Raw genomic sequence first — 16,646 nt, forward strand, 5'->3', positions numbered from 1 at the left:
GACTGCTTACCTCATCGTTTCAGTTCTCATCATCTGTATCACTGAGTCTTCGGCACTAATCCACACTTCACTTTTTGAACCCAGTTCCCACCTTGTTCTCACAATACTAATCGTCTTAATCTCTGTCTGCTGATTCGTGGCCTTTTAGCCTTTCTACCAGTTGTCATGTTGCCCCAGTCCAACAGCCCCTTCTCACACACAGGGTGGGCAACATGACCAGGGTACACTGCATATCTATTTTGTCAGTCACCCCAGTACTTTAATCTTCATTGTTTCAGGAGACCACAGACCTCTGAAGTTGTTGTGCATCATTCTATAGGTGGCGTCGTCCCCATATCAGCATCTCCACGTCTAAGCTGTTGTTCTCCATGGCAGAAATGGACGATATGTAAAATCAAACGAGTGTTAAAATAAATACAAGACAAATGTAAGGACAATTCTTTGTAAGGTATTTGTTTCATTGGTACACCACAAATAAGCCAGTTAGCAAGGTACACACAGTATTAGACATGCTAACAGGAACCTCTTACCTAAATGGCTGTGCCAGGCTCCTTTCGATAATTCCTCATTTCTCACTGTGTAGTCGTTCAGAGTGGTTTAATGTGAAATGCTCCGTTCTACAGAAACTTACATGTGAATCAACATGTCTTTTGAGCTTTTATTTGTAATGTTGATAAAGGTAAAATAGTAATAAGTCTGAAAAGAAAAATGCCATGCATGTACCTCTTCAGCATAAATGGATTTAAAATGATGTTTTAGGCTAAAACCTTTCATAACTATCATAAAATAATGTCTTGGACATCAAGCAGTGTATTCACTGTACTATTTCACGTAATGACTTTCTGTGAGGGAGCTTTTAGAGGCATTAAACGCTTCAGACATGCGGTTCCTATCACCACCACTGTGATCAGTTCTGACTTGTCAAGTTTCTCTAGAACGGAGCATTTGGCTTTAAAACTCTCTAAATGCTTGTTCAAATCTAAATGATTTAATAATACAGATATTTTGAACTATTGGTGGTATTTCCGTTTAACTCCAGTGTACAAGAGGCACATTTTCTATTTCCCTAGAGTCGGATTTGTAATGTTGAAAGTGGCATGTAAATGTGTCTGCATTGGGTAAACGTAGCTCGCAGTGTTTTACAGATGTGCGCACTTCCAGATCTCACTTACGCGTCATGTGAAACTGCAGAGCTGTGCATCAAGCACACACTAAATGACTATCCTAGGGGTCAGCAACTCTGTTGCTGCCTGAGGAAGACCAGGAGGATTCTAAAGGACTCCACCCACCCAAGCCACTGTCTGTTCTCACAGCTGCCGAGCGGGAGGAGGTACAGAAGCATAAAGTCCAGAACCAGCCAGTTCTGAGACAGCTTCTTCCCCCGGGCCGTCAGGCTGCTGAACAGCCAGTAATGCTGGGGTATCAGTCTATAGGCCTGTCACTGCACCTCTGAGTCATCGTCTCCATAGACAATCACCACCTCATCTACATCTCATCAGACTCCCTCTGATCCTCTGTACCTTCAGTCTAGCAAATCTGTACTTACACATATAGACTGACATCTGTACATCTTCTATCCATATCCTGTACAATCTGGAATATTCTATATCAGTGTCTTGTCCCTGACTACCTGCGTCTCTTTTATTATCTACTTTAAACTAACTGCACATACGGAATGTGAACTATATGTATATACCATATATATATATATATATATATATATATATATATATATATATATATATATATATATATATATATATATATATATATATATATATATATGTGTGTGTGTGTGTGTGTGTGTGTGTGTGTGTGTGTGTGTGTGTGTGTATATATATATGTATATGTATATGTGTGTATATATATATATATATATATATATATATATATATATATATATATATATGTACCACGCCATGTTCGAAGTCACACACTTTTTAAAATTTTTATTTTTTTTGTATTTAAATTCTATAAGGGGGCTACACAGCTAAGATTTTCACCCACGTTCCACCTGTGTAAATGTGATGTGACAATAAATGTGATTTGATTTGAGCCATTTTCAGCAAAAATCAAACCACTTTGGGAGCCACGACATTTTATGCCCATTTTACCATCTCGACTGTGGATATGTCTCAGTATGTGCTTGTGTCGTAGTGTAGGCTAACAAATTTAATATAAACGAAAACACAGACTTTGCTCTGCTGTAAGCTTCAGCTCAACTATAGCCTCTTTTCTTGCCTCGCAGGATACTTTTCCTCAAAAATGGAATAGTTTCTTGTGAAATGTCTCAATGTTAGATTTTTCACGAGGCTGAATTCAGCTAATCATTTGCCAGCTTCTCCTTCGAACTTGTTCCCCCTTAAATGGTGCCTGAGGTGCCAATTAAGGTGGCATGTGACAATTCGAATAAGAATCTGACTTCAGCTTTGTGACTTTAGTCTTTGACAGTTTTTCGGTGCAGATTTAAACGTATCAGGAAGCTAGCATAAAATGCAAATAAGTTGATTCATCTGCAGGTTATCCATGTTTGTGTATCTTGGCTGTTTTGTTAGCTACAAGCTAGATGGGATGACCCAGACAGCAGTCAGTGCAACAGTCTTCAGGGTTAAAGGGTGTAGCAGTTCTACATTAACTCCAGCATTTAAGACGATTTATTGTTAAACTGTGTTGAACGATCAGCAGAGCTTTATTTAGCTTTATTTATTTAGTAAAGGAGCATTATCTTATTTTTACCTACAAATCTAGTTCTGCTGTGGAGCCACAACAGAGCAGTAAGAGTCGCGTGTTGCCGAGCCCTGGAATATCGTAGTGATGGTCAGTGCAAGGACTTGAACACAGATGTCATTACCTGGCGAGTGCCTTTCAAACACATGGTTCTACTACAAACTCACTGTGTGCTATTATGTTACTGTAGTGGTTAAAGGGCAGTTCCACCAATGTTTTAAAATTTCTGCATAATCAAACAGTTATGAGAACAAAGTTATTTAGAGTGGTTTGATGTGAAATGCTAAATTCTAGAGGAACCTAGAATCAGAACAGTTCAAGGTAGTGTGGATCGGAACCAGACGCCTGGGAAGTTTAGTACAAATATGCTGCCTGATGCCTGAGACATCATTTTCTGAGTTTTGAGAAGTTTTGCCTGCTTTTTAGCGCTGAAAGTATATTTAAATTTATACAAGCGAACAAGTTCTCTGACAGACTCGTCAAGCTGCTTCTCTGCACTGACAAGTGTTGATATGAGACAGTTTGGCAAGGCTGGGCTGTCGATGTTGTGCCCCTTGCTGCAACACTCAGCATGCAGCTTGCGCTTTTGTTGCATTATGAATTGCAGTTTAATGAAGAAAAAAAAAAACCTGTAAGTAGGCTTTTTGTCTGTTGGTGCATTCACTGTTAGTCACTGGATTTCATGTTACTTAAACCTGAAACAATGCTGATCCCGTTTCCTGGCCAGAGATATGGATGCTGGAAACTTTTTCTCTCTTAAAAGTCTCAAAGCCAGGACCAGACTTTTATTTATGGTTCCTTGCACTGGCATTAAACTTAATATAAAATAAGGAGAATTGGGGGGAACCGTTGAGTGCATTAAGCAGAAAGCAAAAAACCTGTTTTCTTAACTGGCTTTTTCATTTATTCTCTCTTACGCGTGCTCTCTTTCAGCAGTGACAGTCACATGGATCCTTCTCCCCTTAAATAAACTGGACATTTCAGCCTCAAACACTAAAGTGTTTTACCATTATTGACTATTTTGTCTGTTGTGTGGTCATATTTACCGCTATTTCAAATGACCGCACCATTGACTGGGTGTGAGTTATCCACTCGGATATGTAGCCAACATTTATGTTTACAAACATTCTGGTTTGGTCCATTGACTGGCAGAGGCAGTGCAAAGTACAGCAGATGATGAATACCAACAAAAGTCAGGTAGAATGGGTAGAAAAACGAATTGTGTCCCTGAGTAGTTGTGCCGAACCGACTCCGTGTTAGGAGGCCACATTTATTCTGTAAAACTGGGCTTTCACCAAATATCTGCTGGACACACATTCACCTGCAAAGCACCATCATTCCCATCCAAACCTTAGAAATACTCCAGGCAGAATAACAAGACGGTGGCCCCTTTTGGTGGCTGCTGAATGGATGTGTAGGCCATAATAAATCACCTCAACTGCACAGCGTGAAAAGCTGTTTTGACAGATGAGCCCCTTTATTTCTGTCACTGAAGCAAACTAATAAATGGGTTGTCTGCGACTGGCATACCTGAGAACGTTGAGTGTCCTGCTCGTCAGAGACGGAAGTGAAATCAGTATGCTAAAGTGCGTATTGAGGAGCATAGTTGCCTCAAACAGCCACATTCATAAAAAGGTTTAACATCCCTTGTGACATTACATGTTTTGTTGGTTTTCTGAGTGAAGATAAGTCAACACATCCTCTACAGGCAATGCATTTAAGCAGGTTATTTTTTTGGCAAATTGCAGTGCAGCGTTTTTTTTAATTATTTGATGAGTTTAATGTATAGGTGGAAAAATAAATCATTAAATAGGAAATATGCCAGTTTTTGCACAGGCTAAATTTTATGTATTTTTTCCCCCACATATGTTGAAATTCAGAAAACTAAACTTTTGACCCGGGGAGCCCAGGTATTTGCTGGTAGAAAGGTGGTATTCAGGGAAATCTGATAGACACTTACTTTTACTGAGAAGCAAATACTAAAGAACGGTTTAACATCAGTTTCCAAGTAATTACTTTTCTTTTAATAAGGTTTTTTGTCAGTGTCATGTTAGCTTATGTCCTGAATCAGCCCTGGTGCGGTGTATCTCATTGTTTTTGGAAGAAAACCTTGTATCTCCGTTTTTGTTGTTTTTCAGTTTTTGACATAATTTGAAAATGCCTGTTGGCCTTTACAATATCTGTAAATTTAATTAAAAACAAACCAAAAGAAACGGCCCAGAATGACCAGAAAATTCTGGTTCCATTGACTTACATTAAAAGTAAAGTGGGTTTTTTCCTTCTCCTGTAAAGTTACCATTTTGGAGATACGAGGTTTTCTTCCGACAACAGCGATATATATGTTTAGTTGTGCAGCATTTGACCCATAGATGCAGAATGACTGTAATTACTTTGTCAAGTAGCTTGGATGCTCTTTGATATGGTTGCATTGCTTTTTCATAAACAGATTAAGCCTGTCCTAAATCCTCTGATGGTACGATGAAAGATAGAAAACAAAGCAGAGAAATAAAGACAGAACAGGTGAAGATGGAGGAAGACTAGGACTAAAGATCAACTATGTGAGGCAGAGAAGGTTTGCTAAGGGCACAGTGTGTAGGTACTGGAAGTGAGCCACAGGGCTGAAGCAGATATGTTGTGGCATGTGAGTGACCTACATAGAGCCCAGTGAAGGAGGTTAAAAGGCTGATTATGCCAGAGTTGTTCATTAGGCCTTTATTTCCTCTTTGGGGAAAAAAGTGCCAGGCAGACAGACTCCAGGCAGGGAAAATGCTCCACGAGGCTGACAGCAGCACTGCTTTTATTCAGGAGAGTGTATATACCTCCTGTACTCCATTTTAGGCTACTGTACTGTATATTAGGGCAGAATGATTCGAGCAAAATATCTTTTTTTTCTGTTTTTTTACATTTTTTTTCTGTGCCCTGCGATGGACTGGCGACCTGTCGAGGCTGTATCCTGCCTTCCGCCCGATGACCGCTGGGATAGGCTCCAGCAGCCCTTGCGACCCTGAGGGAGAAGCACCTTAGAAAATGGATGGATCTTTTTTTCTGTCAAGTGTTATGATTATTTTCTATCAACTGAGGTCCAGGCCTTTTTTCCCAGGCATAATAATTTTCTTCTGGTTTGAGGCTTAAATGCAGAAGAGCCAGACAGCTGATTGTGGTTATGTTGTCATGTACGCAGCTTCTGATTGGTCTACAGAAGGTAGCTTTGTGTTTGTAGGTAAGACTGCATTGTTGATGACATAGGCGGCTGTAATAAAAAAAATCAGATTTCTGCAGTTATTCGATTATTGAAATGGTCATGTAAACAGCACATTCTGATTTCTTAAGTTGGAGAAAGGTCTAGAAATCCAATTAAGAAATCTGATAAAGAGGCTGGATTTTAGCTCAGTAAATGTATGTAAACTCGTACTCTGATTTCTTTCTGATTACTCAGTCTGCGCTTGTGCAAAAACAGACTGCTGTACCAGAAATAAGTGAGCAGCGTTGACGCAAGACACAGCAAATGCTTTTGGAGCGACACTGAAGCCGAGTACATGTGTAACGAAAAAAGGACTTGCATCATCAAGATGAAGAATATTTATGTTCATATTTTCTGGTCAAGTTTTTATTTAAAAAAAAAAAAAAAAAGCTGCAGCATGAAATTTGAGTTTAACATTATGTCTCTGTCACATCGTCTTCTGTGAGTTTATTGGCCAGTTGCAAAGCAGAAATCTTTACTGCTCAGTTCATGGAGACCTGGAGTTTCCCATTATCTGATTACTCAAGGGCATGTAAATGCATTTATCAGATTTCTGATGAGATTTTCTGCCATTATCTGATTTATTAAATGCATGTAAATGCACCTATTGTTATTTTTTGCTATTGTTATACATTATTGTTAATAATGACTGTTGTTTTGTTTGGTTATTTGATTACCTGACTTCTCTTTTTTTCATTTCTTACAGGTAAACCTGGTGCTTGATGAGGCTGGACTCGATGGATTTTGCTTATTGATATAAATCAAATTACCCCTATGTAATACCCTTATTACAGTCCAGTCACTGTGTTTCCACCATCAAATGTTTCGACCATGAGTTGTTTATTCCTGTTTAGTTAAGAGATCTACCAACCTAGAACGTCCTTCAGGGCTTTTGTGGATTACGTGAACCAGCCTCAGTGATATTTAACCAGATTTCCTCTGCTTTACGCAGAACTACCCTTAATCAAAGCCACAATGTATGGAAGCGCCCGCTCAGTGGGCAAAGTGGAGGGCAACCACAGTGGAGGAAGCAACCAAAGCCCTGGCCGCTCACCTCGCCTGCCCCGTTCGCCCCGGCTAGGCCATCGGCGCACAAGCAGCACAGGGGGCAGTGGCAGTGGAGGCCCGGGTGGCAAAACCCTCTCCATGGAGAACATTCAGTCACTTAACGCTGCCTACGCCACTTCCGGCCCTATGTACCTGAGCGACAATGAGGTGGTGGCCTCTGGACCGGACCTGCCAAAGAGCACCATGACGCTCGGCCGCTCGGGGGGCCACCTTCCCTATGGCGTCCGCACCACTGTGATGGGCAGCAGCCCCAACATAGCAACCGGTGTGCCCGGCTCTGTGGCCAGCGACTCCATTGCCTTCGGGGACCACATGCCCTCCAGCATGGCATCCACCGTGCCCCACTCGCTGCGGCAGGCGCGCGACAACACCATCATGGATCTGCAGGCACAACTGAAGGAGGTGCTGCGGGAGAACGAGCTCCTGCGCAAGGAGGTGGATGTGAAGGAAAGCAAGCTCAGCTCCTCCATGAATTCCATCAAGACCTTCTGGAGCCCCGAGCTGAAGAAGGAACGCGCGCTCCGCAAGGATGAAGTCTCCAAGATTGCAGTGTGGAAGGAGCAGTACCGAGTGATACAGGAGGAGACACAGGTAAGGACTGACAGATTGGTGGAGAATTGAACTGAAATAATGTCTGAACAGTGGTGTGGTTGGTTAGTGTAGTGGTTAACACTTCTGCCTTCAACACTGTAGACTGGTGTTCAATCCCTCACCAGGGCAAGCACCCTACACTATACCAATAAGAACCCTTGGGCAAGACTCCTAACACCACCTTGGCCTACCTGTGTAAAATGCTCAAACTGTAAGTCGCTCTGGATAAGAGCGTCTGCCAAATGTCATAAATGTAACGGATGAGTATGTTATACTAATAAAACCAATAATGCTTTAAATCAAATGATATAAGCCCTTCATAGTTAATAAATGCTATAATGTTCCCTCTTAACCTCATAAACCCCAACACAGTGAGACAGTTTGCATGTGAAAAGCTTTCTGTCATTTATTGCACAAATGCTAATTGAGCCCACAGTCTAGTTGCTTGTCCATGTTTCTGCCATGCAAATCAAGTCAAATATTTCTTATTTTTATATTGTTGTGATAATATAAGTAACTTTTTTAAAACTTCTTGAAGGGCTTTTTATCTAGTGAAAGTTTATTATTCTGTTGGCAGATCATTTAGAGCAGAAATCTGTATTACGGTGAAATCAGCAAAATTATTTGTGAGTTGAACTGAATGCTTTAGATAAAATTGTTTAAAACAAGGAAACTAGAAATCTGTTGAATAATCTTAATATTTTTACAACAATAAGGGAAATGTTAGACATCTACACTAGATTTAAGATGCATTTTCTTGCCAAGATTAAATTTTTTTGGAGTATATGTGGTGATAAAGGCTTCTGATGTTTCCACCCTTAGCTAAACACAGTGGGATGGTATAATAGTATCCTAGATGTAGTGAAACATCATGCAGAAATAAACTGATTATAGGCTACACTACGTGCCAACATCCTTGAGAACGGTTGGTCATTCAAGGCAGTGAATTGTTTGCACTTTGGCTGTTTGTGAAATTTTTTTCTGTCATTTTCAGAACTGAGTCTGCAGATGATGTTGGTGTGCTTGTAGGAACTTTCCTTTCTGCTTCTGTTGTTTTGCTGTTTTATGCATATAGAGCAGGTTGTCTCTGTGCAGACCGAAGAATTACATATTGCTTATCTAATTTCCTTTAATAGAAACACAGCACATCCACACAGATCAGCACTGACTGGCACACATGAGAGAAAGGAACAACCAGAGTTTTTAATCACTATTTTTTTTTTTAATTATTACTATTAATGTTATTTGTAAAGTCATAGATTTTGACACTTTGGCCCAGTCCCATTTCACCCCTTGCTCCTACCACTTATCCCTAAGCCCTCCGTTTTCCTAGGGGGTTGGGTGTCCCGATTGTTGTTGAGATTGAGGGTTAGGGCGAAGTGTTGGAGCAACATGCCCTCTAAAAGGAGGTTTTTCAGAGGCGCAGTGCAAACAGAGTGTTATGACAAAAAACGGCAAGATGGCTGAACAAGAGACCAAAGAAACCCACAAATGTGAGAATTTTCTCTGTTAAAAATTATGATACCCACTGCAATATTTTAGTTTAATGTTGTTTCAATGTATTATGGTCTTTTTCTTCATAACAAACACAAAAAACCTCTAATAGGACACTAATGTCTCTGTAGCTAGCTGGCAAAATGTCCTATTCCACCTTAAATAGTTAATCAGAATCAGAATCCTTTATTGATCCCAGAGGGAAATTGCAGAAGCAGTTCTGATGCCTACGGCACCAGAATGTAACTGCTGCTCTATTTAAGGAGGGATGGGAAAATCCAAACAAGAAGTTGGCAAATATCTGACTATAGCTTCATATCACTAAAGAATTAGGGGTGGGTGATAATAAATAATTGCCCCCCTCTTTGAAGGCGATTGATCCCTAAATGTAACTAAAGCCCAGCAGCGAGGAGCTGAACTTTCCCCTCTGCTGTCACTGCAGACGGGTAGGGTCGCCTACAGAGCAGCGCTAGTAGCTGTTAATGAAGTGATGCTCTTTTATTAGAGGGACCCATTTTGTAGGGACGATTTCAACCACTACCCGTTGTAACTCGGTTCCAAGGGGCAAAGTGACACTCAAACAAGGGGTAGGGGTAAAAAAAGAAATGGGATTGGGCCTTTGTTGTAAGCCTACTTAATTTTCAATATCTTTTAGACTTTATCTTTTTAGCTAAAAATGTTTGTCACACCTCACATTTATACCAGTATACGTCCCACCCTTACAGTCAAAATAGCCCTTTCCCTATAGAGACTAATAAGTGTAATAACACCTAAGACGTGATTGGTTTCCTCAGTGGTTCTGCTATCTGAAAGTAATCGCTCTGTTAATATGGGGGGCTGTGATGTGCAAAAAGGCCTGTGTTAGTTTTCTGTGCTGTAGCATAGATCTAATAGATCTAATCTTTTACCATGTAATCTCATTGTGACATTTTATTTAGCTCCTGGCGCAGAAAGAGACAGCCCCTCTTGCAGATGGGGTCTGATTACTGAAGCGCTCTGTGGTGGTGAAAGCATTTCTTAGGCAGGCTTTTCTCTTCTTGTTGTTTTTTCTAATGGCTTGCTTAAGGCTGTGGCGCTGTGCAGATGAGCCTGGTTTGTAGAACTGAAAGCATTTAATGCAGATTTGTGTGTTTTCAGGGAAAGCAGCAGAAAAGTTCCAAGCCATGTGAAGAGAGGTGTTCTGTTTCAAAGACCAGATCAGAGTATTATACTACCCTTTCCTTTTTGATACATGTTCTTCATAATCACTGCCAACTTTGTGAGTTTTGTCTTGGTTCCACTAGAAAGTGAGTTGTTTATGCCACATGCCGTCTGCCGTGCAGCACTTTCCATAACAGTTTTAACATGAGCAATGCCTTTTCATCAGATGTTGTGATATAAGCAGCAGGAGAGAGAGCGTGTAACGGAAAATATGTTAATGGTAGCGGTGAACGGAGAATGTTATTATTGGACCAGAATCTAGCCGCTCTGGATTTGGTTCTTAAGAGCCGATGGCAGGGGCTGATTGCGCTACATCAGCCCCAAAAGGCAGCTGGTAATGTTAAATGAAGTTTTGTCTTCTTGTGTTTGATGTGTGGGTTTTTAATATTTTAGCCTGGAATTTTGAGGTTTGTATGTTTATCTCCTCATCATGTGGAAGTGTGTCTGTGCTCTGTGTAGTTGTGTGTGGGTGTCTTTGAGGCAAGAAAGTGAATAAACTGTACTGCAGTACAAAAGAATCAGTCAGAAATACTTCAGGCTATGTGTAAACAGTAAATTCATTAGAATGTTTAAAAAAAAAAAAACAACTAAATATTTGAAAGAGTCGATCAGACGTGCCTCCAGCCTTTTCCAAGGGTCATGAATTTGCCATAAACTAGTCCAAACTAGGCTCCTACCGAAGAAAAGTTATGTAATGGTAATGTAAAGGTGCGTAGCCCTCTTGTAGTACTGTAGTATAACAGCGATATATAGGGCTTATGTTACTATGGCTATGTGGGACACTAATTTTGTTATATTTGAGTATCCTTAAGAGTTAGAGCGGATAGCTGGTTAACTGCAGGGAAGAAAAAGGCAAAAACAAAATGGAGAAAAGATTTATTTCTTCAAAACTTCAAAAATGGCAGAGGGATACCTTTTAAGTTGTCATGGCTGATTCCGTCATTATAGGATTTTTAAACGCTCAGGATAGTAACGTGTAGAACCCATAATAATAGTGTCTCTCTACAGGCTTCTACAGCGTTTTAAGGGGGTTGTAGTTGTGTGGAGAAAGAACTTGTTTTAAGGGGTAAGCAGCAGGTACATCTAGAGTGACTGTGTGTGTATGTGTGGTCACTCTGGAGCAGTGACCAGTACCAGGGGCCGTGTCCTCAATGACTAGGCTGTCTGTTGTTTTCGTGGACTGATGCCAGTAGAACATACAGCTGTGCTCATAATAGTAATTTAATCATGAAAGTAAACTCACATACACGCATACACACTCCACCGCTCTGGTGCTCAGTGACTCCTTAAGTTGCAGGTCATTGTTGGCTGGTGCTGTTTTAGGCTGTTCATGATGAGAAGCATGCAGGTTAACACTTTCTCACCTGTCTCGTCTGTCGGTCAGCATTTTTGCTGTATCGTCTGAGGAGTCCTGAATGAGAGGTAGAACAGAGAGCGAGGGTGATGGAGTTTATTATTCTGGAGATGATGCCTCTTTGGAGTGATAGTAAATTAAAGTGAAAGTCACGGTGGGAAAAAGTCCCACTGTGAAATGAGGTAAAGTGTGGAGAAAATGCAAGAACTGCTACAGCTCAAAAAAACCAGGAGTAGTATACAGCATGCGTTATGTAGTATTATATCACTGTTGTCAGAAGAAAACCTTCTATCTCCAAAACAGTAACTTTACAGGAGAAGGAAAAAAACCTACTTTGTTTTTACAGTAAGTCAGTGGAACCAGAAATTTTTCGAAGTCATTTTAGGCCGTTTCTTTTGGGCCGTTCATCATATTGTTTACACACAATGTAAAGAACAACAGGCATTTTCAATTTATGTTAAAAACATAACATGAATGACAAAAATGTCTTCCAACAGCGATATATTTAGTGTATATCCAAAATCATTAGCGGTCAATAATAGTATTTACAGTGGTGCTTGAAAGTTTGTGAACCCTTTAGAATTTTCTATATTTCTGCATGAATATGACCTAAAACATCGGCAGATTTTCACACAAGTCCTAAGAGTAGATAAAGAGAACCCAGTTAAACAAATGATGATACAAAAATATTGCACTTGGTCATTTGTTTATTGAGGAAAATGATCCGATATTACATATTTGTGAGTGGCAAAAGCCTGTGAACCTTTGCTTTCAGTATCTGGTGTGACCCCCGTGTGCAGCAATAACTGCAACTAAACGTTTCCGGTAATTGTTGGTCAGTCCTGCAGAGCGGGCTGGAGGAATTTTAGCCCATTCCTGCATACAGAACAGCTTCAACTCTGGGATGTTGGTGGGTTTCCTCGCATTAACTGCTCGCTTCAGGTCCTTCAACAGCATGTCTATGGGATTAAGGTCAGGACTTTGACTTGGCCAGTCCAAAACATTAACTTTATTCTTCTTTAACCATTCTTTGGTAGAACGACCTGTGCACTTAGGTTCGTTGTCTTGCTGCATGACCCACCTTCTCTTGAGATTCAGTTCATGATCAGATGTCTTGACATTTTCCTTTAAAATTCTCTGATATAATTCAGAATTCATTGTTCTATCAATGATGGCAAGCAGATGCAGCAAAACAGGCCCAAACCATGATACTACCACCACCATGTTTCACAGATGGGATAAGGTTTTCCTTTCTCCAAACATAACGCTTTTCATTTGAACCAAAAAGTTCTATTTTGGTCTCATCTGTCCACAAAACATTCTTTCAATAGCCATCTGGCTTGTCAAATTGATCTTTAGCAAATTGCAGACGAGCAGCCATGTTCTTTTTGGAGAGCCGTGGCTTTCTCCTTGCAACCCTGCCATGCACACCATTGTTGTTCAGTGCTCTCCCGATGGTGGACTCATGAACATTAACATTAGCCAATGTGAGAGAGGCCTTCAGTTGCTTAGAACTTACCCTGGGGTCCTTTGTGACCTCGCCGACTGTTGCACGCCTTGCTCTTGGAGTGATCTTTGTTGGTCGACCACTCCTAGGTAGGGAAACAGTGGTCTTGAATTTCCTCCATTTGTACACAATCTGTCTGACTGTTTGATGGTGTCCAAACTTTTTAGAGATGGTTTTGTAACCTTTTCCAGCCTGATGAGCGTCAACAACTCTTTTTCTGAGGTCCTCAGAAATCTCCTTTGTTCAGGCCATGATACACTTCCATAAACATGTGTTGTGAAGAGCAGACTATGTTAGATACCTGTTCTTTAAATAAAACAGGGTGGTCACTCACACCTGATTGTCATCCCATTGATTGAAAACACCTGACTCTAATTTAAGTATAATATTTTTGTGTATTTTTTTAGCACTTGAAAATCTGACAATGTTTTAGGTCATATTTATGTAGAAATATAGAAAATTCTGAAGGGTTCACAAACTTTCAAGCACCACTGTATTACATATTATATCTGTTTGTATTTGTCTGGCCTATGCTGGTCAATTTAAAATGGGAATTCCTGTGTCTCAGCTGTTCTCTGGCTCAGTTCTCTGGTATTTGTTACTACAGACTTTGCTTTGAACTCAGCAGGCTGTCGGAAAGCTGCTCCCTGCAGTAATGTTCAGTAATTCTGATTAACTGAGCAGCTCCTCTGATGGGACTGAATTTGGGTGATTAGTCAAAACACACACGCTTACCCTTGTAGTAGGATGGGCTGTAATTAGGGTCAGAAAGGTCGAGTTTGTTACCTATGCACAAACAGCATGTCATAACTGCCCAATTCAGAGAGGGTGGGAAGGAGAAGAAAACCCAGGAATGATCTGAATAGAAGAGGAAGGCTTCTCGTAGGCCTGTTCTCCCTCATGATGACATGTGACACAGCAAACTCTTGACAACCTCAACGTCTCAGGGTCTTTGTGTTTCATTGCACAAATTACTGTTGACCTCCCTCCGTTGTCTGTTATCTACCCTACAAGCCATGCACTCCAGGAGGTAGACAGAGTCTTACAACTCAACGATTTTACCACCCTTCATTTATTTCATTTGTGGTCAAAATGCCTGTTAAATTTTTCAAGAGATATTTCTAGAGATAGAGCGAAAGTCAAAGGGAAATTGGGAAAATTGGGAAAAAATGAGACTTACAGCACAGAGAGGGGAGAAAATCCAGCTTCTTCAGATCTGAGAACATCCACAGGTGTTTCTGTCCATCCTTCCACTGTGAGAAGAAGACTCGGCACTATGGGTCTGAAAGGATGTGTAGCTGTCAAGAAGCCTCACTGAGAAAAAGAGACGGACACATCAAACAAAGAAGCTAAACAATGGGCTGACCACCCCAGAGTCCAGACCTCAACACCCACTGAATGTGTTTGGGATTACTTGGATTGTTAGAAGCATAAAATACAAACTTCTAAGACAGAAGTTTGGAGGTGTGGAAAAATATCCCTGCAGATTTCTTTACAAGAGGAGGTATTAAAGTAAATGGTGGACACCACTAAATACTGACAGAGACTGACCTTTTTGCCTTTTTTCTAGCACTGAAAAATGAATATCTTGTACTTAATGGCTGTTTTGACTGGAAATGATATAAATGGTGTCCCCTTTTGCACAGCACTACTACGCTTAAAGGCCCAATCCCATTTCTTATTTTACCCTTACCCCTTGCAAGGGGTAATGGTTGGAAATCTTCGGCTATGAAATAGGACAACATTTAAATAAAAAAAGAGCACTACTTCATTAACAGCTACTAGTGCTGCTCTGTAGACGACTCGGTCAGTCTACACTGACAGCAGAGGAGGGTAAAGTTTCAGCTCCTCACTGCTGGGCTTTAGTTAGATGGTCATATGCCTTCAAAAAAGGGGGTTATTATCACCCACAGCTAATTCTTTGGTGATATGAGGCTGAAGTCAGTTATTCACCAGCTTTTTAATCAAATTTCTCGTTCCACCTTAAATGGTGCAGCACTTCTGATGCCAGAATGTAACAGCTGCTCTATTTAAGGTGGAACAGGAAAATTGGCCAGCTACCCACCGAAACGTCAGCATGCTATTAGTGATTTTTATGCTTGTTATAAAGAAAAGGCCCATAATAGATTGAAACAGCATTAAACTGTATAGATACATTAAACAATAAAGATAATACACTGGCTGTCATTTTTAACAAAGAAAATACTCACATTTGTGGGTTACTGCCATGTAGCCCCAACACTTCACTCTACCCCACGATCTCAACAAACGTTGGGACACCCTACCCCTAGATATGAATCTGCAAAATAGAGGAGTAAGGGCTAAGTGGTAGGGGTGAAGGTTGAAATGGGATTGGGCTCAAGTCTGTGTTGCATAAATGAATCAACACTGCATTTTCCACAGTCTGTTCGCTAATTGTTAAATCATTAATTGATTTGTCAAGTGATGGACAGAAACATGTCGGTCATTAGTTGAATTAGTTGGAGTGATTTCTGCAGCTCACTGAATAATTTAGCATGTCCTCTTTTAGCTTGAAGTCTTTCTTTTCTTTCGTGTCCTCTAAATCTTGCATAGTCAGAACTGCTCCTCACTGAGCCACATTATCAGGCCTTGTGTTGACAGCTCCACTTGTCTATCTGTTATTTTGGGGAGCTTCTCCTAAGATCAGCTTCTTCTTCTCAGACTCAACTAAAACTGTTTTTCAAATATGAACTGTTCATATTTTGCAGTGCTAGATTCGCAGAGCTTTCTGGGAAGCAGGTTTGCAGAGTGAGAAGTTAACTTGCTTGTCATGAGTCAGTTCCTTGGAGCAGCAGAATGCTGATGCAAGTCGGTCACTGACTCTGCTGTTTCAAACTCTGACAGATTCACCTGTTTCTTACATCTCACTGAGCTGCACATTTTCCTCAAGGAGGAAATTTGGATGAGCGCACTGAGCTGCATGTCATTTAACTAAACACTGGCAGACTTTTTCTAGTGATGGGGGTTTTTGGATATGATTAGTTAATGTTTCCAGACGTAGCTCATAGATTTACTGTTATAACATTTATACTGTTAATATAATGTAATGTAATGTAGTGTATGTATGCAAAACCTATTGATTTACTTTATAATACTCTAATCCAGACTATGGCGCACTTTGAGCATAACAGTCTTTTTAATCGTCTTTACCAAAGTCTTGAAAATGAAACCAGAAACCAGTGACAGGCTTTACACATAAAGTAATAGTTTTCTAGCCCCTTCTTACCTGTCACAGGTCTTTGGAGGGGCTTAACCAGAGCAAACCTGTCATTGGACTGCATGAAGTGGTAACAACAATTTAACTGGTTTATTCAGCACAGGTACTTTTACTGAAACAATGTGGATCAAAATCTTGTAAAATATTATATATATTATATTATAAATCAGTTCAAAGCTCAAAAACTCTTCAAAATCACCTTCTGCCCTCTTTCATTTCTTGCAGT

The 16,646-nt window shown here is 40.4% G+C and overlaps 2 protein-coding genes across 19 annotated transcripts in view; both read left to right on the top strand.

Annotated features, from left to right (window-relative positions):
• cax1 (cation/H+ exchanger protein 1) overlaps positions 1-16,646 on the top strand; it is a 1,125,587-nt gene that overhangs the window by 488,142 nt on the left and 620,799 nt on the right. The window lies entirely within an intron of this gene.
• erc1b (ELKS/RAB6-interacting/CAST family member 1b) overlaps positions 1-16,646 on the top strand; it is a 340,281-nt gene that overhangs the window by 21,307 nt on the left and 302,328 nt on the right. For 17 of the 18 annotated variants that reach the window (XM_037539543.1, XM_017723129.2, XM_017723132.2 and 14 more), the window contains exon 2: positions 6,675-7,627. In XM_037539543.1, the coding sequence (XP_037395440.1) occupies positions 6,944-7,627 (684 nt within the window). In that variant the 5' untranslated portion in view covers positions 6,675-6,943. The remainder of the gene's footprint in view (positions 1-6,674; positions 7,628-16,646) is intronic. The other variant, XM_037539548.1, reaches the window with a different exon arrangement.

Source organism: Pygocentrus nattereri, chromosome 1 (genome assembly GCF_015220715.1).
Source record: "Pygocentrus nattereri isolate fPygNat1 chromosome 1, fPygNat1.pri, whole genome shotgun sequence".
NCBI lineage: Eukaryota > Metazoa > Chordata > Actinopteri > Characiformes > Serrasalmidae > Pygocentrus > Pygocentrus nattereri.